This window comes from Penicillium coprophilum, assembly GCF_028826855.1.
Source record: "Penicillium coprophilum strain IBT 35676 chromosome Unknown utg000002l_segment0_segment1, whole genome shotgun sequence".
Taxonomy (NCBI): domain Eukaryota; kingdom Fungi; phylum Ascomycota; class Eurotiomycetes; order Eurotiales; family Aspergillaceae; genus Penicillium; species Penicillium coprophilum.
Genome location: NW_026622722.1, coordinates 5,637,408 through 5,659,722, shown reverse-complemented (window position 1 = coordinate 5,659,722; position 22,315 = coordinate 5,637,408). Strand labels below are relative to the sequence as shown.

General features: G+C 48.5%; 9 protein-coding genes across 9 annotated transcripts; 6 read left to right on the top strand and 3 right to left on the bottom strand.

Moving 5' to 3' along the window:
* Window positions 1-773: 773 nt before the first annotated feature.
* Window positions 774-1,917, top strand: N7500_004203 (enolase; the record flags this gene model as incomplete). Its single annotated transcript, XM_056675349.1, has 3 exons — window positions 774-1,130; window positions 1,183-1,417; window positions 1,466-1,917. The coding sequence occupies 3 exons, from the start codon at window positions 774-776 to the stop codon at window positions 1,915-1,917; spliced, it is 1,044 nt and encodes a 347-aa protein (XP_056535874.1).
* A 448-nt stretch (window positions 1,918-2,365) lies between these two features.
* Window positions 2,366-4,137, top strand: N7500_004202 (uncharacterized protein; the record flags this gene model as incomplete). Its single annotated transcript, XM_056675348.1, has 4 exons — window positions 2,366-2,664; window positions 2,729-3,158; window positions 3,214-3,350; window positions 3,405-4,137. 4 exons carry the CDS (start codon window positions 2,366-2,368, stop codon window positions 4,135-4,137), a joined length of 1,599 nt encoding a protein of 532 aa, XP_056535873.1.
* A 242-nt stretch (window positions 4,138-4,379) lies between these two features.
* Window positions 4,380-5,554, top strand: N7500_004201 (putative NAD binding Rossmann fold oxidoreductase; the record flags this gene model as incomplete). The annotated part of the gene is made up of 2 exons (XM_056675347.1): window positions 4,380-4,706; window positions 4,814-5,554. 2 exons carry the CDS (start codon window positions 4,380-4,382, stop codon window positions 5,552-5,554), a joined length of 1,068 nt encoding a protein of 355 aa, XP_056535872.1.
* A 487-nt stretch (window positions 5,555-6,041) lies between these two features.
* Window positions 6,042-7,066, bottom strand: N7500_004200 (inositol oxygenase; the record flags this gene model as incomplete). Its single annotated transcript, XM_056675346.1, has 2 exons — window positions 6,042-6,098; window positions 6,152-7,066. The coding sequence occupies 2 exons, from the start codon at window positions 7,064-7,066 to the stop codon at window positions 6,042-6,044; spliced, it is 972 nt and encodes a 323-aa protein (XP_056535871.1).
* Window positions 7,067-7,831: 765 nt separating this feature from the next.
* Window positions 7,832-8,891, top strand: N7500_004199 (putative glycerol dehydrogenase; the record flags this gene model as incomplete). The annotated part of the gene is made up of 3 exons (XM_056675345.1): window positions 7,832-8,192; window positions 8,249-8,629; window positions 8,692-8,891. The coding sequence occupies 3 exons, from the start codon at window positions 7,832-7,834 to the stop codon at window positions 8,889-8,891; spliced, it is 942 nt and encodes a 313-aa protein (XP_056535870.1).
* A 2,585-nt stretch (window positions 8,892-11,476) lies between these two features.
* Window positions 11,477-13,389, bottom strand: mirD (putative MFS siderophore iron transporter; the record flags this gene model as incomplete). The annotated part of the gene is made up of 3 exons (XM_056675344.1): window positions 11,477-12,408; window positions 12,462-13,075; window positions 13,154-13,389. 3 exons carry the CDS (start codon window positions 13,387-13,389, stop codon window positions 11,477-11,479), a joined length of 1,782 nt encoding a protein of 593 aa, XP_056535869.1.
* Window positions 13,390-14,462: 1,073 nt separating this feature from the next.
* Window positions 14,463-15,342, bottom strand: sidH (enoyl-CoA hydratase/isomerase family protein; the record flags this gene model as incomplete). Its single annotated transcript, XM_056675343.1, has 2 exons — window positions 14,463-15,052; window positions 15,114-15,342. 2 exons carry the CDS (start codon window positions 15,340-15,342, stop codon window positions 14,463-14,465), a joined length of 819 nt encoding a protein of 272 aa, XP_056535868.1.
* A 444-nt stretch (window positions 15,343-15,786) lies between these two features.
* Window positions 15,787-17,172, top strand: N7500_004196 (GNAT family N-acetyltransferase; the record flags this gene model as incomplete). The annotated part of the gene is made up of 2 exons (XM_056675342.1): window positions 15,787-16,743; window positions 16,801-17,172. The coding sequence occupies 2 exons, from the start codon at window positions 15,787-15,789 to the stop codon at window positions 17,170-17,172; spliced, it is 1,329 nt and encodes a 442-aa protein (XP_056535867.1).
* A 1,048-nt stretch (window positions 17,173-18,220) lies between these two features.
* N7500_004195 (ABC transporter ATP-binding protein) lies at window positions 18,221-22,223 on the top strand (the record flags this gene model as incomplete). The annotated part of the gene is made up of 2 exons (XM_056675341.1): window positions 18,221-19,151; window positions 19,204-22,223. 2 exons carry the CDS (start codon window positions 18,221-18,223, stop codon window positions 22,221-22,223), a joined length of 3,951 nt encoding a protein of 1,316 aa, XP_056535866.1.
* Between the last annotated feature and the right edge of the window lie 92 nt (window positions 22,224-22,315).

Sequence of the window (22,315 nt, the reverse complement as noted above, 5' to 3'; positions counted from 1 at the left end):
TATGACTACTCCGGACTTGAAACAGATATTTGGAAGTTGTGGCAGAACTTCTTGCAGAACCTATGATTGCGCTGTGGTCTCGAATATATTGCTGCAGCCTTGAACTCAATATAGGTGCTTGGAGGTTTATAAACCAAGGGCATAGGGGGCGCGATCTGTTCTAAGACGCAATGTTTGTGATGTATGCGAATAAGTCTTCCATAGTATTTCGACTTTTGATTTCTTTTCTTCGGGAATACTGCATTGAACTTGAAGGTGCCGCACATTTCCCATCATACAGACCTTGGACAGCACATGAGATAAACTGTCCGCAGGGCCAGAAAGGTGGAAACTACAACACTCTTATACTTCCCCTGTCATATTTCACGATTATTCGTCGCGATAGACTTGAATTGCTCGAAACAATATCGGGGTCAGAACAATAAAGAAAGTGTCAATCCGCCAATCTGGACTAGATCTAACTTGTGGGTTATCAACTATCCTCCGCTTGAGTCTTGACATCATCGCCTGTCACCTACCTATTACCCGTGGACATCACACGGATAGTATGTAATCCCGTACATTATACGGACACTACGTCATTTCAAGGTTGCTCTTGGGGATATCGTAATGATGGATGATAGATAAAAATCACCATTCCAATCTTTCAAGGTATCAAGTTACCACACTTCATCACATTGAATCCATAATGATCAGGTCAATCCAGGCTGCTCAGCGCTTGGATTCACGGGGAAACCCAACTGTTCAAGTTGATCTTACTACAGACAGAGGTAATGGAGCAGCCGTACATTAAACTCGCAGCTATAGACAAGTTAAATTCTTACACTGATGCAGGTACCTTTCGAGCCATTGTTCCCTCTGGTGCGTCCACAGGTGCAAATGAGGCTCTTGAGCTGCGAGATGGCGACGCCTCTGCATATGGTGGCCGGGGCGTCCAGAAAGCTGTGTCAAACGTCGGACTGGTCATTGGTCCTGCGCTAGTGAAGAGCGGGCTCAAGGTTGATACAGACCAGAAACGCATTGATTCGTTCCTCAAGAATCTGGACGGTACCAAAAACAAGGCAAAGCTCGGGGCGAACGCCATTTTGGGCGTCAGTATGGCATGTGCCAGAGCGGGCGCAGCCCATGCAGTAAGTCAAAATCCAGATGAACGATCGAAAATGATAGCTGATGTATAGTTAGGGAATTCCGTTGTACGAGTTTCTTCGACGTGAGTCTGGAGCAAAGAGGCCATTACTGATGCCAGTGCCGTTCTTCAATGTCTTGAACGGGGGTGTGCATTCCGGTAACAAGATGGCTTTTCAAGAGTTTATGATCGCTCCTGTCGGGGCTTCCTCTTTGACAGAAGCAGTACAGATGGGTAGCGAAGTTTACCATCACCTGAAGAAGACCATTGTTGAGAAGTTTGGACCGTCTGGTAAGCATACCTTCACACAATATCGTAAACTATACTGATCATCTCAAGCTACCGGCATTGGAGACGAAGGCGGGTTTGCACCCCCGATTTCCCAGCCTCATGAGGCACTAGACCTCTTGGTTGAAGCCACTTCTCGTGCTGGTTATAGCGGCAAAATCAAATTTGCGATCGATCCTGCATCGAGCGAATTCTTCAGGAATGGAGACTACGATATTGGGTTCAAAGACAAACCGAACTTGCACAGCCCAAAGCAACTCTCAGAGCTGTATCACTCGTTGTTGCAAAATTATCCCATCGTTTTGCTGGAAGATCCATTCGCCGAAAATGATTGGAATAGTTGGACCGAATTTAACAAAGAATGTCCAGTCGAGCTGGTTGGGGATGATTTGCTGGTCACGAATACTAAGTATGTGCAAGAGGCAGAGGATAAGAAAGCGTGCAATGCTATGCTGCTCAAAATCAATCAAATCGGCACCATCTCCGAAGCAATCGAAGCGTAAGTATCACCTTCTTTCCTATCTGAAAACAAGCTAACATGATTCATAGGGCAAATTTGGCGTATAGTTTTGGTTGGAATGTTTTCGTATCCCACCGGTCTGGCGAGACTACTGATGATTTTATTGCTGATTTGGTAGTTGGACTGGGAACAGGCCATCTAAAATCCGGGGCACCTTGTCGGGGGAGAGAGTTGCCAAGTATAATCGACTGATGGATATTGATGATGTTTTGGGTCAAAAGTGTCCTTACGCTGGTCCTCAATTCACCTAAAGTATTTCAAATATATATGTATTTACAGTCCTTACAATATATGTATGTACGTTGCATGCACCTTTCTCCATGTGTTGGGGAATTTGCCGAGGTCGGGCTTCTCCGCGTCTGAAGGCCCCCCCCTTCTCATCCCCCGGACTTCCATAGCAATTATGTTCTAACTTGATATCAACAACCACCATGTCGGACAAGCCAGTCCCAGATGCGGATGCGCTGGAACTCCCACCCCGCGCTGTACGTGACGTCCTTCGCGTGTGTCTTAGCGCAAAGGAATACCGATTCCTTCACGAATCGGTGACCAAACGCGCCCCTGCCGTGCAAAACAAGCTACCATCTCCATCTCGCTACGATGTCATTGCTCGCCCGAAGAATCGCCACAGTGAAGCTGCTATTCGCTCATCGCTGCGAGTCTTCGTCGGCTCTGGAATCGCGTTGAAGTTGGCGGATCTGTTGATTACTCGGTTCCAAGGCGCTCCACAGTAAGATCATTAATCTATCAAGAGACTCCTCTTTTAGGAATAAGCACTAACACTGGCTCTACAGGAAAAAGACCCGAACCCCCCTCTTCCGGTCTCCCAAATTCCGTCTCTCCATCTCCCTCTCCCTCCTCCTTCTCATCCATCGCCTCCTCTACCGCTTCCTCATCCGACTGCGAGCCAACCTCCGCACCGATGAGGCAGAACCATTCAGAGAACGCAACCCGCGTGTCTCGCGGGCGTTGACCTCGCGCTTTGCCCCAGCGATCGGAGCAAGTCTGGCGGGTTTCGCCTTAGGTATCTGTCCGCAGGATCAGCTTCGACTGACTGCGGCAATTTACACTGGCACCAGGAGTTTGGAATTCTTGTTCAATGTCCTGGACTCTGAAGGCTGGCTGGATAAGCGCCCGTGGTGGTTCGGCAGCTGGCTGTTGATGCCCATCTCATTTGGGCAGCTTTTCCATGCTTTCGTGTTTGATCGCGAGACCACACCCAATGTTTGTGGTCGGAGATTTCAAAAATTGAGTTACGGTCGCTAATTCGATCCTATAGTGGTTTGGAAATGTGATCTTGAGACTCTCACCGAGTTACATCCAAGGCCGACCGGAGTCGCTCCCGGCCAACATCGCCTGGCCCGAGAAGGAAGAGATCGTGAACTCTCTCGCCTCTATTGCTGATCTTCGTTGGCCGTATGTTTGAAGCTGAGTATGTCAGAGTGTATTGCGATCGCTAATATGACACAGGGCATTCGTTTCTCCAATCCTACACCCCGACGACCTCAACACCTTGCCGTCATCGGTGGCTTCCATCTCCCCCATCACTGGACCAGCACACCCAGCGATCTCAAATCTATCATGCGCCCTCTTGCACCCGAGCCTCCCGAACTGCAGCACGGCATTCTTACATCACATCCTCCTCTCTGTGCCGCCGCTTGCGCGCTTCCTCACGGCTGTGACTCTGGCGCTTTCGATTCCCAAACTGAAGAGTATCCTGCTTCAGCCTATTTCGTCATTGAACACTATCTCAAAGCGGATCATCACCATGACAGCGGTTCTGTCTGCTGCAATTGGCTCAGCGTGGGGTAGTGTGTGTCTCCTGAACAACAACTTGCCCCGAACAACGCTTCCTACGAAACGGTTCTTCCTCAGTGGAGCACTGGGCGGTCTACCCTTTTTGTTCCTGGGCAATAGCCGCAGCACTTTCCTCTGGTTCTTCCGGGCCGCTGTTGATTCGGCGTACAAGACTGGGGTCAAGCGCGGACTATGGAAGGGCCGAAGAAGCGGTGAGCTGTTGTTGTTTGTTATGTCTTGGGCGCTTATGGGGTCGATCCTTGAGGCGAACCCCGAGGCCGTGCAGGGTGGTGGACTGCGTAAAGCTCTGGGTTGGCTACGAGGTGATGGATTTGCGGATCCTGTGGATATCGCGAAACGCAAATTGCGTCGGGAATCGAAGAAACCCGACACGGAAGCCAATTAACGGGTTAATGGCCTATGTTTTATGTTCCGGCATCTTAATATTCGAGTTTCGGTGTGGAATTCACTTTCCGACCCCACGTTTGCGGAGATGATCTTCGGAGACTGGCCTCCGCATTTAGCTCCGACTTTATAACTACAGCTCAGTTTCAAAATTCCCCTTTGTTAGCAATTGATTTTTATTTTTTTCTTGATATTCTTGACATTCTTCATCTGCGGGATCTTCTTGGCCTATACTTCTACACAATGACTGCCCAAAGATTGAAGATCGGTTGTGCTGGTTTAGGCCGTATGGGCAAGCGCCATGCCCTGAACTTCCTGGAGCGTACTCCCCGAGCTGAGCTTGTGGCTGCTAGTTCCCCTGACCCCGTTGAGCTCGAATGGGCCAAGACTCACCTCGAACCATTTGGTGTACGCCTGTACCAGAATTACGACGACATGCTCAAGCATGAAGGTTTGGTTGCCGTGGTGGTTGCATCGGCAACTGCAGTACATGCCGAGCAGGCAATCAAAGCAATTGAAGCCGACAAGCACGTCCTCTGCGAAAAACCTATCTCTACAAGCGTTGAAGTGGTAAGTTGGTCGCAGTTTGAATCAATCTCACCGCCAAGTAGTTTCGTGTACCAAATACAAAGAAACAAATATGGGAACCAATGACTGACAATTCACCTTTTATACAGTCCCAATCCGTCATCGATGCAGCAGCCAAAAAGCCCCACCTCAAAGTGATGTGCGGTTTCTCCCGACGCTTCGACAAGTCCTATCGAGATGCATACCAGAAGATGCAGTCAGGAGCAATCGGCACTGCGTCAGTACTCCGCAGCCAAACCTGCGACAAACTCGACCCGAGCGGGTTCTTCGTCGCGTACGCAGAGTTCTCCGGCGGGATCTTTGTCGACTGCTCCATCCACGACATCGACCTGACACTCTGGTTCTTCGGCGACGAGTGTAAAGTGAAGTCCGTGTCGGCTGTAGGCATCACAGCCGTGGAGCCCGACCTGCGCAAACACAACGACCGCGACAACGCCGTTGGTTTAGTCGAGTTCTACGATGGCCGTATGGCCTTCTTCTATGCTTCCCGCATGATGGCCGCCGGCCAGGAAGATGTTACGGAGATCATTGGAACGAAGGGAAAACTGGCTGTCAATACCCAGCCGGCGCTTAATCATGTTAATATCTATGATGAGTCGGGGGTGAGGAGGGAGATCCCACAGACCTACTATGATCGCTTTGAGTATGCGTTTGTCACCGAGGCTAATGAGTTCACGGCTGCTTGCATTGATGATACTGCCTTGCCTATTGATCTTAACAATGCTGTTAAGGCTGTAAGGATCGGTGCTGCGCTGCAGGAGTCGATGATCACGCAGAAGAAGATTTTCTTCGATGAGAATGGGAACCGGTCGGAGTTGGCTCGTCTGTGAATAATGTGCGATGTATCTTGGGTTTTTGTATATACCCTTTCAAAAATAATACGATATACGACTTCAACATGATTTCAATATGGATCCATTCTTGCATTTACTTCAAAGTAGTAGGACTTATCTAACTCTACATATCGCAACATCGAAGGGGAGATATCTGATTTCATTCTACGCATGCAGGTGTAGGCCATCCTGTGAACAGTAGCGTAGCGTGTTAGTGACATTTGATACCATTTTTCACTCTAGCATACTCTTGAATTTCTGATGTATAAACAGTGCATTGAAGGGATAGTTACGTTCGTCTCTATCTACCCTAATTTCTAGATTCGATTGCCTGGAGTGGATCCAAGGTTAAAAAAGTAGGATTCTAACGCTAATAAATGGAATCGCATATATCGTGGCTATTTTCATGGAACTGAGATGGTAAAAAAGGGGAATCGTGAAATGGTATGTGTGAAATGAAGACGCAAGAGCAATTCGCAGACATCTACCACTTCAGAACCTTGGTGGGGAAGTACTCGTTGATGAGCTCCATGTAGTACGGCTAGAAAGAAACAAGTCAGCCTTAGGTTCAAAAATAGCGGGAGCAAAACATACCTTCAACTCCTCAACACTAGGAATTCCATCACTCTTGCTGTACAAGTCATACGGATTGAAAGCCCTGACAGCACGCAGCATATCACGGTCGTGGTCATTCATCAGCTCGTGGTATGCACCAGCGCTGTGCCAAGGATAGAAAGAGTGATAGCGGATCATGGCGAGCGCCTCATCGGGAAGAGTCGACTGCTCTTTGGCGAGGTGATAGAGATACTCATCGTGGCCCCAGGAGAGCATGACCTTATCGAGACCACAGCCGGGTGTGTAGATACCGAACTTGGTGTCATAAATTTTGTGGCCGAAATCTTCATTGTCACGGAACGAGTCGCGGCCGTAAACGATTTTCTCATCGAAGGCACAGCCGACGGGGAAAGTGTCGCCGACAACATCCCATTGGCCTTCGGCGTCAAAGAAAAAGAGGAGCTTGCCCAGATCGTGGATTAGACCAGTCAGCTGCATCCAGCGGGGCTTGCCGTCGCGACGAATAGCCTCGGCGGATTGCAATAGGTGCTCGATCTGAGAGAGGCTGGTATCGGGGTCTGACTCGTCGATCAGGGTGTTGAGTTTCTCCATGGCTTCCCAGACGGTCATCTCGGCGCGCGTCTTGCTATGGAAGTCATGGCGAGCCTTGAGGTTGTATGCAACGGTCTGCTTGGTGTGCTGTTCCTTGTAGAAGTTCTTGACTCGGTCGCTGGCGTCTTCGTACTGGCGGAAATTGGCCTTGTCTTTCTCCTTGTCGAATTCAGACTCTTCATATAGACCCTTCTCTTTGGCCTCTTTCTTTTCAGCCTCGCGCTTCTTCATGTCTTTGAGAACATTCACTTCGTCAATGGCGTCTGACATTTCTTCGAGTGCCTGGCCATCACGCTTCTTGAAGACAGGAGAGGCCTGTGGGGAGATGGCGACTGGTGCCATTTCGACTGTATGAGAGGAATAGAGTCCCTTGGTTTCTATGAGATATAAAATTGAGGCTTAAAGTTTGACAAATGAGATTGCAGTTATCAAATCGTAAAAAGGTCTGGAGTCGGCACAGGACTTGACTTCAGGATGTCCAGTGTATATATAGGATCGAGGCTCCAGAGAATATCGCGTGTAGATTTCCGACGTCAGCGGTTGTGTGAGGACTCTCCCCAGTTCCATTTGCCTGATTTGCCATCATATCGATGTATTGTGTATGCGGGATGAAAAATCGTGAAACATCACGGATTCTGGCTTCCGCGCCGATGAGTATCTGGGTTGCTCTCCAAAAGAAAGATGATGATTGGCAGCCATAGCGACCCCACGACCCCAAGCTGACTATGTGGAGTGGCTGTGATGTCAAGTGGGGAGAAATTCTTCGAACTGGAAGACGGTTTCCGCTGATCTGCTGATTTGGATCTGGGTATTGGTCTGGCGGTTATCAAGGATGTTTTTTTTCTTGAGTGATAATGGCATAGAGCTCCAAGACTATTCCATCGTACATCGGAACAATCGAAAATTCCAGAAGATTAGAAGTTCCTAGTGATTGATGGAAAAAAGGCCGACGTCCTTGGCCATGAAGGGAATAGCCCCGCGTGGGGGTTCTATTGATTAGTAAAATTCCCCCGAGAAAGGTTTATCTTTCTTTATATTTGAACTTCATTCTGTTCATATTCCTTGTTCTATATTGTAAATAATCTCTTGATACCCTATACATTCACAATGGCTGCCTGCGATACCCGTTTCAAGCTTAACACTGGCGCCGAGATCCCCGCACTCGGTCTGGGAACATGGCAATCCCAGCCCGGCGAGGTTGCGCGCGCCGTTTTCCACGCTATCAAGGTTGGCTACCGTCATATAGATGCCGCTCTTTGCTACGGCAATGAGAACGAAGTCGGCCAGGGTATCAAGGAGGCCATTGACGGCGGCATTGTCAAGCGCGAGGACCTATTCGTGACCACCAAGCTATGGTGCTCCTACCACGCTCGGGTTGAAGAGGGCCTCGAGCAGAGTCTGAAAGACCTTGGGCTAGACTATGTCGACCTTTATCTGATGCACTGGCCCCTGGCAATGAACCCCAAGGGTGAGTTGAGTTTTATCAACTAAGTAGATTCGAGATGCTGACCACTTCAACCGCAGGTAACCATAACATCTTCCCCAAGCTTGCTGATGGCTCGCGGGACATTACCCACAGCCACTCTCATGTCACTACTTGGAAGAGTATGGAGAAGCTCGTCGGCACCGGCAAGGTCAAGGCCATTGGTGTTTCCAACTACAGTGTCAAGTACCTCGAGGAACTCCTACCCCAGGCAACCATTGTCCCCGCTGCCAACCAAATCGAGAACCACCCCTTGCTTCCCCAACAGGAGATTGTCGACTTCTGCAACAAGGCTGGCATTCACATCACCGCTTATAGCCCACTGGGCAGCACCGGAAGCCCGCTGTTTACTGCTGAGCCCATCGTGGCCGTCGCTGAGAAGCGCGGAGTTACTCCAGCTACTGTTTTGCTCAGCTGGCACAGTGAGTATTCCTCGAGGTTCCACACCCTAGACCAGATACAGCGTACTAACCGGTTATCCTAGTCGCCCGTGGCTCTTCGGTCTTGGCCAAGTCCGTCACCCCTGCCCGCATCGAGGCCAACCGTGCCGACTTGATTCACTTGGATGCAGAGGACATGGCTACCCTTCGCAAGTACAGCGATGGCCTTCAGGCCGAGGGTAAGCTCCAGCGCTTTGTCTACCCGCCGTTCGGTGTCAACTTTGGCTTCCCCGATAAGCAGTAAGCATTCTTTGTACCTGGAAGAATGGCTGATAGAATTGCTACACGTATATAATGGATCGGTACGTTTGCATATTATGACATAGATACCAAAATGGAAAATTTATGATTTCATGAATAACAATGGATATCTGCACTATAGAATGGCTGTTTTTTGGTCACTAATTGCAAGGACTCCCTGTTCTTAGACATGGGAGTTCTATTCATCAAGCTTCCCATGCCATTCTATACCAAGTCTATTTGTCACAGTGTAGTTTTGCTCTAGTCCAGCAATTTAATGTTTCAGTCTCGCTTTTGCTTCGATTTGCGTTGGATTCCAGTTCAGGCATGAGACCTAACTGAGCTAATTCTATCATCTGTCCTTTTTGATGAATACTCTGTCTATCGAGATCTTACCGTAGGTGGTAACAGCATGCGGGACACACTGTATTCCTCACCATAGCGTGAGCTTGATTGCTCGGCCATGGATTCACATCGCTCTCCCCAGACCGAAACATTGGAAACAACCCAGATGTTCTGCGTATGCGGCAAGTAAGCATGGCGGGGGAAGGTCTTAAGTACGGGCGGTCAATTCAAGGTATCGGGAATAGTTTGATCAAATGCCAGCACGGTTCTCTTCGAAATAAGTCGGTCAGGATCAGTGTAGGTAGATTGCAAAGATTAGGTAGCGTATCTCAGAGTCTGACAAGCCCATATAGCCTTGCAAGGCTTGCACTATGTGGAGCAAACATAGTAGAGTGATGAGACCTTTTACTTTGTTTTGCACCAGGTCCATACCAGAATATCGGACACTACAACTTTCGAAGCTACGCTAGCAATTTGCGCTGAATGCATATTCACCTTTCTTGAGAAATCTAGGATGTTGTCTCATGGCATGCTATGATGGCTGGATATATACGTCGGCGCTTTCCCGCCAACGATGAGGTTAATATTTGAGGGCTTTGAGGTCACGTGTGACAACCATGTCCAAGGATCACGTTCATTGATGGTTGACAGACAACGCAAAGGGAAAGATATATCAACAGTAGAGTAATCGCCGGATGACTTTCATCAATGCACCCCTATAAGATCGGAGAAACATACAAGGGAAGCTGGGATGGAGGATTGGGAGCTGTTGTGTTTGTCCTGAGGATGAATACTATACCGCAAGATCTACACCTGGATATACAAACATCTTGCTCTACAATGTTCTTCTCTATGCTGTACTGCTTTTGTCGTCGTGATCTGTCTATGCATGTGATACCGAAACGAAGAACAAACCATGCTGACTCCCACCAAACTAGGAAATCAATCGAGCGCTACCTGGTGTTCAACAAATTTCAAACCAGGGACAAGAATCATTCGCGGAGTCATTCAGCAGGGCATTATTCTTTCTGCCAAGCAGTCGAGACCATGCTACCAGGTTACTGCTTTCGAAGTACGTAATGAATCTTGAGATGAAGCCGCCGAACACGGATATCCACCGGGGACCATGGGCTGCGGTTTAGCGGGTCGTGTCTTGTTATCCACCGAAGGCCCTCGGATCAGATAAAAACGCCGCAGTGCGCTAAAAGAGCCCAAGAGCCCAATCTAATCAGATGATCAGACAAATTATCAGATTCGGTAGCATTCGGACCCTTTCCAAGAAAACTAGACCAGGGGAGCATCCGACTACGCCTGGGCACGCGACCATATCCACCCAGCAACATGGTAGAAACTCGGCTTGTTTTTCCATAGGGGGGAATGTTCCCTGGAGATCACTCTGTGTTTGGCTGCCTGACTGCCATTGCTTTGTTAAATGAAACACTGTGGATCTAGGTCTTCAGCAATGTATTATATGACCAATTTGAGCCGAAAGGAAAGGGGGATTTCTCGGGCGTCGGGCAAAAGCAGCCAAGGGGGTCCTGGGAAAAAAGGTTATCAGATCCTTTTGGCCTTGGTTCCACCTTAGAGTGGATGGGCTCTAGTCTTACGTGGACCTGGCGGGTTCGAATGGCACCAGGCTTTGTAAACTGTAGAGGTAGGAGGTATATACATGTATGTATGTATTGCTTCCCATATAATTCATTTATGGAGACAATACGGAGTACGGAGTACATGGTACATACTTTTAGTGTGTATATAGTACACACTATTTCATACATAGATTACACACTTACTAGCGGTATATTCCTGTAATTTACCTCAAGTAATGCGTACCATATTACATTATTACATACCATACCGCTGTTCTCCCGGTAAACGGAAACAAACAGCAAGCGAGCTGCTGGTCGCTGAAAACTCGGCGTTCCTGGTCTTGGCGTACAAAGTCGAGAGTATAAACGTTTGATGTGGAGATTGTATGATTGGCATAATAAAGCTAGTTGTACAGTCATATAACTTTGGTACGCTATTGAAATAGCTCAAAGCTCTACAAATTACAAGGACAGAAACGTCAGTTCGAATAGTCATGACATTCTGAACTCAGATCGTCATGTGGATATAATTAGATAATAAGGTACAAAGAAGGAAGTCAATCGACTCCCTGGAGGTAGCTAGTCGTTTTTTGGATATAAGGAAATGAAACATCAACAGCATCGTTGTCAAAGGTTTTCCCAAAGGGCAAACACCTTAGAAGACAGTACCTCGGACCTGGGCAACTTGCCTCAGGTCGATATTTCGGATCATGAGGGTCCAGATGATGCACAGACCCATGAGACCAGTACCAACGGCAAGCATTCTTGTCTGAGAATAGGCGTATGCTTCTTGAATAGCCAGTCTCGCCATGGAGCCGACCGGATACTTCAACTGCTCGTCAAGGCTCTCGTAAATAGTATCGAGGTTCGCAAGCGCAGACTGTGGAAGCCTCGTCGCAAGGGCTTTGTAGAATGTGTTGGTCCAGATTGCAGCGCAAATAGTAGAACCAGCAGCATTTCCAACAGTACCAACGACATTCAGCAGAGCAAGGACAGTTGCAACGTGCTGGTGGTCAGCGGCAGCCAAGATAGCAAGCTGCTCAACAATAATGAAGACAGATCCACCAATGGAGATAAAAATCTGACACATGACAAGATAACCGACAGATTGGTTGGGGCGGCGGAAGTAGATCATCAATCCCTGAGCAAAGATGTACAGCGGGACCGCAATGTAGAGAGTCCACTTGAAGCGACCAGTCCTGCGAATGGCGAAGCCGACTCCGAGTAAAAGGAAACCGGAGACCACGTCGAAGGTGTTGCTAACGTACCCGGCCTCAGAGATGCTGAGGTCGTTGACTACCTGCAAAAAGGATGTATAGTAGTTGTTCCAGCAGTAGTAAGAGAGCTGGTATGTCGCATCGAGCAAGCATGCACCAATGATAGTGCGATCAGTCAACAGACTGAAGTTGAACATTGGTGTAGGAGCAAAGCGGAACTCCCAGACGAGGAAGACGGCAAGCATAACAAATCCGAGCACGATCATGGCAATGATGTAGCCTGACGCCCAGCCGTTGGGAGCGTAAGTCGAAATGCTGAATGGGAGGAGGAAGATTGTAAGGCCGATAGAGAACACCAAAACACCAAACACTAAGTAAGTTAGTATTTCGAAAGGTCAAATCCTTTAGAAGTTGTTCACTTACAATCGAACTCCTTGATATAGAACCAAATGCTTTGGAGGAGGGTCCGGCCACTGCGCTCCCTGACTGCAAGACCGTTCCGATGGGCCTTCTTAAGGTTGCTCTTCAAGATGAAGTAAAGAGGGGACGCAACAATGGGGAAGATGATGGAGAATGCGCCGAAGGCCCACCGCCAGCTAATATCTTCGTAGAAGCCCTCAGCAGCCTTGGGGCCAGCGAATGCTGTGATGATGTATGGCGAAGAGGTGAAAGCGTAAGCCAAACCTCGATTCTTGAGCTTGGAAATGTCGGCGGTGATAACATCCACGCAGTATGTCATACCTCCAAATCCAATGCTGTAGAATACATAGGCAGCGCAGAATGTAGGAAGGTTGTTGCACGAAGCCATAAGGATCAGACCGAGAGTAGCAAAAACGGTCATGGCCAGGAAACCTTCTGCACGGCCCCAAACATCCATAACCTTGGCAGTGGGGATGTACACTGCGGCCGTCATTGCATCTGCGACAATGTAAATGACATTCAATAGGGAGTGGCTTTCGAAGGCACTGGTAACGTATCCGAGCAAACTGTAGCTAATCGTGGATTGCATAGCATTGACGAAGTACAAGAACCAGATGCTGTGGGAAGATTCACATTAGTTGAAAAACTCGTTTGGATTGGCGAATCGCCTGTCAGGTAAAAGGATAAGAGCTTACTTTCCAAAGACCGCAATGAGCATGGTCTTCGTCCAGCTCAAAGTCACGGCCTCGAGATCTTTAACACCCTGCTGTGTACCTTCGGTGGGAACTTCAGGGTTGTCCGCATTGGCTACAGCAACAGTTTCGGTGGGCAGTTCAGTCTTTTTTTCGCCATCAGTGCTCATAGCGACTTGAGTAACAGACTCCTGAGTCGATGACCGCCGGAAGGCGGATCGGAATCTGGAAACGCCCATGTCGTTGATCTGGATATGAAAATTAAATTGGAGGTACTCGAAGAAGAAAAAAAGACAACAGAACCCTAGGGAACCCCTTGCCCTTATAGTAAATATAATCTCTGGTTATTGGTGCTCCAGATCCAGCACATAAAAAAACACACCCGAACTCGGCAGCTTGGTACACTCTTGGAAGACCAATATACGCCACACTATGAGAAATGAACCAGTAGGAAAAGTCTTGGCGATGTCTCAGCGCTCATTCGCTAGGATATCAAGTAACGGATGTTTTTTTTCTTCCTTTCCTCCATAGGGCTTTTTGCACAGGCCATGTGTGGTCACCCCACTTGAGGCGTCAACTAGGATGGGACATTCCGAAAGCAGAATCTAATCAGATTGTCTGGATGATGGTTTTTACACCGGAGAGATGCGGCGAAGGGAATCTCAACCGGGGATGGAACCACTTCTGGCTTCCAGCAGCTCGTGGAGGCTTCCTGTTGAGGTAATTAATATGTGAGACGAGCTTGGCATAGCTTGGCGCTGATGATGGAACTTATCTCGCCGCGGCAAGAGCCGGAAAAAGATATAAGAAGAAGTATGTACGGGGTAGGGTTACTACTTCTGGTTGGATAAGGTGTGGTTTTGAGTAAAAGTTATGGTATCAAACGCGCTACGCTCAGATCCACGTGGATGCATCCTGCCAACACAAGTCTATACTTAATGGGTATTAGCGGTATGTAATATATGTATTAAGAGATTTCGATGAAACGCACGATTAGGATTCCTAAAATTGGTTGGAATGTCTAGATTAGCAGACTTCTTCAGGTAAAAAAACATTCTCAATCGTTTGCCTTCATGTTTTGATGCACACTTGGTACCTGATTTCACGTCTGTCTTCGACCCAAGCTTTTGACCAGAAAAGAAAAATAAACAAAAGAACCTTGAAATACTCCAAGGTTAATTACCTCACCTTACCGTCAATCAGATAAGTACAGGCCCCACTAGTAACCATGGCACGCCATATGATAGTGGAAACTAATTGCGCCACCCAATCTGATTACAGAGTAGTGTGAGTGGAGCCTTTGCTTTTTTCCTCACAGCTTCGAATTCTTCCAGCTTGGTGGTCGTTTCTCCACAAATGCCTGGATGCCTTCGGCAAAGTTAGGACCCCCAACCAACCGAGGATACCACTGATCCGCTAGATCTGATACAGTATCCTCCACACTGCCAGCTTCCCAGCTCATCCGAACACCCAAACGGCCAACAATAAGGGAATCGGGGCTGTTTTTGCACATGACTTCCGCAACTTCGACTGCTGCTCGGACAACATCGGCCGGTGAATCCACCACTTGACTGATGAGACCCCAGTCATGTAGCGTTGTGGCGCTCACGTTCCTGCCAGTAAGCACGAGATCCATGGTGCGTTGCAGCCCAATGGTGCGGGTCAATCGCGGTAAACATCCGGCTACTGGCACGATGCCTCGTTTCACTTCCGGAAGGGAGAAAATGGCGGAGGATGAGGCTAAGATAAGATCGCAATTTGCCACCATCTCAAAGCCTCCACCCATGCAGATGCCGTTTACGGCGGCGATGATGGGTTTCTTGCCGGTCCGGCGAGGCAACCCGGCCAGGCCAGGTGCGGACATGTCATTGACCACGCCAGCCTTGTTCATTGCGTTCCATTCTACTCATCTCGGTCAGTCTTTTTCTTCGATATGTTGCGTCACCACAGAGAAGAAACCCACCTCCTAGATCAGCCCCTGTACAGAAGGCTCGCCCAACACCAGTGATTATGGCAACCCATAAGCTTTCATCTTCGTCAAACAGCTCCCAGATCTTGGCAATTTCCCGACTTGTAGCTTTGTCGATGCAGTTTAGCTTGTCCGGTCTATTGATTGTGACCTGGACAACCCGCTCATGTGGAAAAGAGATATAGAAATTCTCATGATTCAAGGGACCTGATCGTAAAGACATGATGAATTGTGAAGCAAAATATGCACAAGATTGTGACTAATTCAGCTTTAGGCTTTGACTTGATATTTCTCTTGGGTCGGCGTAGGGGATTATGTATTGTCATTGGGAGCTCGGTCGCAGATAGCTCCCACGGAACCTCGGGAGTTAACTCCATAATGCGACATCGGTATTATCTCCGTACAAATATTGTACAGTTGTAAAGACTTGAAAATAACAGCCCCATAGGGCGATCAATTCCGGCTCATTTATCCTCTCCGAAATAAAATTTAGAAAGGATTCGGCCTCGGTTACTATCTCCTTGAGTGATCATCCTTGGCCTGTCGAGGTGTCACCTACATATAATCTGATTGCGCAGGGCGGAGAGCTCTCTTTTTTTTAAACCCCAAAACTCCAATTCCTTCTTAATTCTTGATCCTTCCCTCGACTATCGAGGAATCAACAACAATGGCCTCAAAATCACACCAGTATCCTTTGGTCAAGTTACCACACCCTTATCTGACCACATATCGTGTGAACACTGTCGCTGGATCAACACCGGCTAAGCGCAACTTGGCACTTGATGAACAGCCTGCAAAAGGCCGGTCTTTGCCTGAACAGCTACACTCAGACTCGCTTTCATGGCTTGACCTGACGTTCATTCCCAAGGCTGAACAGCCACCTATTTCGGATAACACTCCCTGGGGTCGTGCGCGTCGCAGTCCCCAGACCGTCTTCGAGTGGTCAGGGAACAGCGCTCCTTCTTTGGGTCAAATTTGGAACGTGGTTCACGCTATTTACCTCGGACACCCAACAATTGAATATTTCAGACTGACTCTGTCCGGCGCAGGGCAAGACGTCATCCGAAATGAGCTTCTTACCACCGGGTTGGCAATCAACCACCCGAAGAACCTGCGGGACAGAGACAACAAGGCTCTGCAATTTGACGATTTGCTGATCCTTCGAAGCGCCTTCTGGCAAGGTGCTGCTTCTCCAATGGGCCCTCGTCCCATCTGGGTGGTGGGAGATGGCACAGATGGTCCTATGCGAGAACCTTTGTCTCAGTATCCCGTCATGCCAGAGAACTACCAAATCACAAACAAGTTCCCCGAGGAGCCTGTATATACCCGTCACCCAACTCGCCGCCCCAAGCCGCACCCCGGATCGATTGTCTACAGTCGTTACATCCCAGAGATCAACGAGCACTTCTCACTCGAGGTTGTTGACTGGGAAAACTCGGAGCACGTCCAGCTGTTTAACAAATGGCAAAATGACCCGCGTGTTGCCGCAGGCTGGAATGAGACTGGAACCATTGAACAGCATACCGAGTATCTACGCAAACTGCACTTTGATCCTCACGTATTGTGCTTGTTTGGATGCTTCGATGATACCCGTTTCTCGTACTATGAGTTGTACTGGTCAAAGGTAAATTCCTCGACTCCATCGCGCTTTAATCAGGCAATACTAACACCTTGCCTATAGGAGGATCATTACGGCGCCCACTACGATGCTGGAGACTATGATCGCGGCCGTCACTCTCTCGTCGGCGATGCCAGTTTCCGAGGTGCACACCGCGTGAATGCCTGGTACTCGAGCTGCATTCATTATGTCTTCTTGGACGATCCCCGGACCGCCAATGCTGTCGGTGAGCCCAAGGCCACCGGCGCGACCATTCTGTCCTACGAGAACGCGCAGGGACTCACAATCGGCAAGTACGTCGATCTCGGGCACAAGCGATCGGTGCACTCTATTTGCAGTCGCGAAAAGTGGTTCCAATTGTGTCCTCTATTCTGGGACGGACGCGAGCGACCTTTAGAATCTGCCGATCGCGCTGCATGGAATGCCAAGCTGTAAATGTAAATTGGTTTGACCTTTCTTCACTTCCTACCCACGGCTTGACTTGGATCTACAAAAGCTACAATGTACGAAAATTCACGACATATTTCCGAGGTCTTTTTTTTTTCTTCATTTGCCGTCATCATCCCGAGACAAGTGGGGGTAGCTCGTGTTGTTCCACCTCCAGCTTCCTTGTTGGGGCAGTAACACGTTGTCTACTCCACTTTGCCCAAATCAATCAGATAATCTTTCAGGAGGGGTTTTTTTTAAAAAAAATTGCATGTTGTGACGGGTCCCACTTGTCTTTGCTGTTTTTGTATATTTTATGTAATAATGTCAATACTGCTCCGTATCCCTACAAAATATCATTCTTACAGATTAAATATGCAAGGTATCAACCGGTGTATGTACACAATGCCTCGAAAGATCAAAACATAATCGTGATCAGTTGGACAAAATTTATATACGGACTACCTGCTAGGTAGCTAGGGGAGGGTTTGGAGACGATTCATCCGAACTTTCCATAACCTTCTCCACCACACAACTAACAAACAGCAAAGCGTCTGAAATTTCCACATTTTTAAATACACAGCGTATCTTTTATAGATGCGAAATACACGCGTATCGAAATGGCATCTATAATACAGCTGTAATCCCTTGACCATACAAGTATGGATGGTAGTGGGGAACCTCGGTACACAGGCTCCACTTTGATCTGATAACTCCGTATAATTGAAATTCTTCATGCCGTGGTGGGTTGCATATTCGGATCCAACTGTCAAAACCGATGTCGGCTGATTGAAAAATTAGCTCGGCATGTTTAACATCCGGAATCCCCCTAGAAATATCCATCTTCACATTTGGGATACATCTCTTTCTTCGGGTCTTTGTCGCAACCCACACCTAAGGTCGCTTCACCGAATGGATTCACGCTAAGGAGTGGATGCAATTTTCATGGTGACGCCACTGTCAAGCTAACAACGTGATAAATTGATCGCTTGCGAGAACTTAGCTTCTTCAACACTCAAACGACAATCCCAGTGTTGAAAGCCATTTTCAAGTCACCATGGGTTTCGGCAACCTTGCAGGCTACCCCAAGCTGCTTGTGGCTGCCAATCCCTCGCGGCTGGAATTAGGAACCCTTTTTGTTGGCCTGGTGTCGGCAATTGGATCGGGTGTCCCCTTTCCCATCATTGGTATCATATTCGGCCAACTGATCGATGATTTCAACGCAGTGAGCTGTGAGGAATCAGCTAACTCCTCAGGGGACTCCACCGATCAGTCAGACATGAACAGCAAAATTCTATTGATTGTATACCTCGGAATTGCTCAATTCGTTTTGATTTACCTGCACCTGCTATGCTGGACCATGACCGGTGCGCGCCTGGCGCAGCGACTCCGCGAAAAATATCTCCAGAACCTGCTCCGACAAGAACCCTCTTTCTTTGATAACTTGCCTGCCGGAGAAGTTGCCTCTCGACTCAACACCGATATCCAAACAATTCGCTCCGGCACAGCTGAGAAAGTTGGAATCTGTATCTCGAGTTTCTCGTTTTTCGTCACCGCATACGTTGTTGCATTTATCAAAGACTCCATTCTTGCCGCCATGCTGCTTTCCTTGATCCCCGCATACTTCATCATGTCATTTGTTGGAAGTTATTACATTGAGAAATACACCGGGCGCATGTCGGATTATGCTGCTTCCGCCGCGTCAATTGCTTCCGAAGCGCTTAACAACATTGTTGTGGTGCACGCCTTTGGTGCAAACGGTCGTCTGGAGAAAAAGTTCTCCAAGGCACTGAAAGACTCGGAAACCGAAGGATTGAAAAAAGCCAATGCCACTGGTATCCAAGCCGGTGTCTTGTATTTCGTCGCGTATGGTGCGAACGGCCTTGCATTCTGGCAAGGAAGTAAGCAGATCGCCGAATCAGTACGCACAGATTCAGCTGGTGCCACTGTCGGATCTGTTTTCACTGTTATTTTTGTCTTGGTTGAAGGTCAGTTTATTTCACATCTTACTATAGAATATCTCACTAACATAAACAACAGCTACCCTGCTTCTGAGCCAAGTTGCACCTTTCATCCACTTGTTTACACAGGCTGTTGCTTGTTACCACAAGCTGCGTGATGATATTGAGCGTGAATCATTGATTGATGGACACTCTGATGCGGGTATTCGCCTCACCCAGGCCGAGGGTGGATTCGAATTCAAGGACGTCTCTTTCATTTATCCCTCCAGGCCCGAGATCACTGTTCTTAACAAGATCAATCTCTCCATTGCTCCCAAGAAGCATACAGCTATTGTTGGTCTCTCTGGAAGCGGAAAGTCCACCATTGCAGGTTTGGTTATCCGCTTATATGATGCCACTGAAGGTGAAATCACTTTTGATGGCCAGAGTCTCCGTGATATCAATACCCGTGACCTGAGAGGATTCCTCAGTCTTGTGCAGCAGGAGCCTTCCCTTCTCGACCGCTCTCTTTTAGAGAACATTGCACACGGCTTGATGAATTCAAGCAAACCGGCCCACGCACACCTGAAGACGGCACTTCTTGGAACCGACCTCAGTGACCTCGCCGCCGAAGTCAGGGATGGTCAGGATCTCATGGCGGCAGCAGAGAAGCGAGGCCCAGAAATCGTCGAAATCGTCCAATTGGCCCGTCATGCTGCTGCACTTGCCGATGCAGATGGATTTATCGAAGCATTGCAGTATGGGTACGCCACATTGGTTGGCTCTAGCGGTCGACTCATCAGCGGTGGTCAAAAGCAGCGAGTCTCTCTTGCTCGCGCTCTTGTCAAGGACCCCGCGGTTCTCATTTTGGACGAAGCCACAGCTGCTCTGGATTCACGCAGTGAGCAGCGTATTCAGCGGGCTATCAACAACATCTCAACCGGTCGAACTGTCATCACGATTGCTCATCGCCTGTCAACAATCACAAATGCAGATAAGATTGTCTGTATGCACAAGGGAGATATCTTGGAGGAGGGAAGTCATTCAGAGTTGATGGCTCAGAATGGACCTTACTCTGAGTTGGTCAAATTGCAGACTCTGGGAGCAGCATCCGCATCCAACAAGACTGAGACTACTTCCAGCATCGAGAGCGTCAGCAAGTCCGACGCTACCTCTATTACTGACGTCGAAAACGAGAAAGTCAGCCTATCAAATGATCCTCAACCCATAAAGGAAGCCCGTATCTCAACCACCGAAGCACCAGCCGGCGACTCCGAGGAAGAAGAGGAAGAGCTTGAGACCCCGGTCAAATCGGTGTGGGAACTTTGCAAGGGTTATGCACCGGCTCTTAAGCCCCATTTGCTCATTATTTTTGCTGCTCTTTTCGGTTCCAGCATGGTCGGCGGAGCCTTCTCTGGTGAAGCTGTCATTTTCGGAAACACAGTCGGAAGTTTGAACCCTTGCCATAGTGCATCCAGTATCAGCGACCGGGGTAACTTCTACGGTCTGATGTTCTTCGTTCTTGCAATCATTGAGTTCTTTGCAAACATCATCAGCTGGGGAGGATTTGGCCTCGTCTCTGAGAAGATCGTCTACAAAGTGCGAGTCTTGTCATTCCGGTCATTGTTCGAACAAGATCTCCAGTGGCATCAATCTAAGGGTCGATCTCCTGCCCTCCTTCTGTCCTATATCACCAGAGACGGTAATGCGCTTGCCGGTATGAGCGGATCTGTCATTGGTACTCTGTTCTCGATTTCCGTTAATCTTGTCGCTGCCATAATCCTGACTCACATTATTGCATGGAGAATTGCCTTGGTTTGCCTAGCCCTTGTCCCCCTTCTACTGGGGGCTGGTCTCATGGAACTGATGATTCTCGGCAAATTCGAAGAGCGTCACGAGAACGCCTACACCAAGTCTGTCGACATCGGTGTGGAAGCAGTTACCTCCATCAAGACAATCGCTTCTCTTTCCCTTGAAGAAAACACTCTTCAAACCTACCGACGATCCCTGAAGGGGCCTCGCAAGGAGACATTCATGGTTACCGTGCAGGCAAGTTTATGGCAAGCCATGACCTACTTCTTAGGTAACATGGTGAATGCACTGGCATACTGGTGGGGTTCCAAGCAGATTGTCAACGGCAACTCCACTCAGACCCAATTCCTGATTGTTGTATTCTCTCTTTTGGTCAGTGCCTTGCTTTGGAGTCAGATGTTCGCACTCGCGCCCGAACTCTCTGCTGCGCGGTCGGCAATGTCCAGAATTCTTGGCTTGATCGAAATCGGCAAAGACAAGATGGATGCCCGACTTACACTATCCGACAACAACGATGTTGAGGCAGTCCACGAGAAACCCACCTACAACTCTGGCAGCATGGCCTCAAGTGTGCAGCTCCGCGATGTCCACTTCTGCTACCCTGCCCGGCCGGATATGAAGGTGCTGAAGGGCTTGAATATTGATATTCGCCCCGGCAAGTTCTGTGCTCTAGTTGGACCCAGTGGTGCCGGTAAATCTACCATCATCTCCTTGGTCGAACGCCTGTACACACCCGAATCTGGTTATATCGTGATCGACGGTGTCGACGTGACCAAGACCTCAGATGTCTCATTCCGTGACTGGATCTCCCTGGTACCCCAAGAAAGCGTTCTCTTCGAGGGAAGCATTGAGTTCAATGTTGGTCTTGGTGCCCGTCCTGGCCACAATGTGACACTTGAAGAAATCCAAGAGGCTTGCAAGCTCGCAAACATCCACGATGTCATCATGGCATTGCCGCAAGGCTACCAGACCCTCTGTGGACCGAGTGGTAACCAATTCTCTGGAGGCCAGAAGCAGAGATTGTCTATCGCTCGTGCGCTCGTTCGCAAACCCAAGCTTCTCATTCTTGATGAATCGACTAGTGCCTTGGATGCTGAATCCGAAAAGCTTTTGCAGGATGGTCTGGAGAAGGCTGCCCGGGGAATCACTGTCATCGCTATTGCCCATCGTCTTCACACTATCCGAAAAGCCGATATGATTTTCTTGATCGACGGTGGTGTGTGCACTGATTCGGGATCTCATGACGAATTGCTTGAGCGGTCCGACAGCTACCGGGCAAATGTCATGCATCAAACAGTGGCGACTTGAAAAATATTATATATCCGATTCAAATTTTAGTTCTTTAATATATACCTATTTCTCATTTTTTCAAAAAGTCATCTCATGTCCGTAAATTGGCT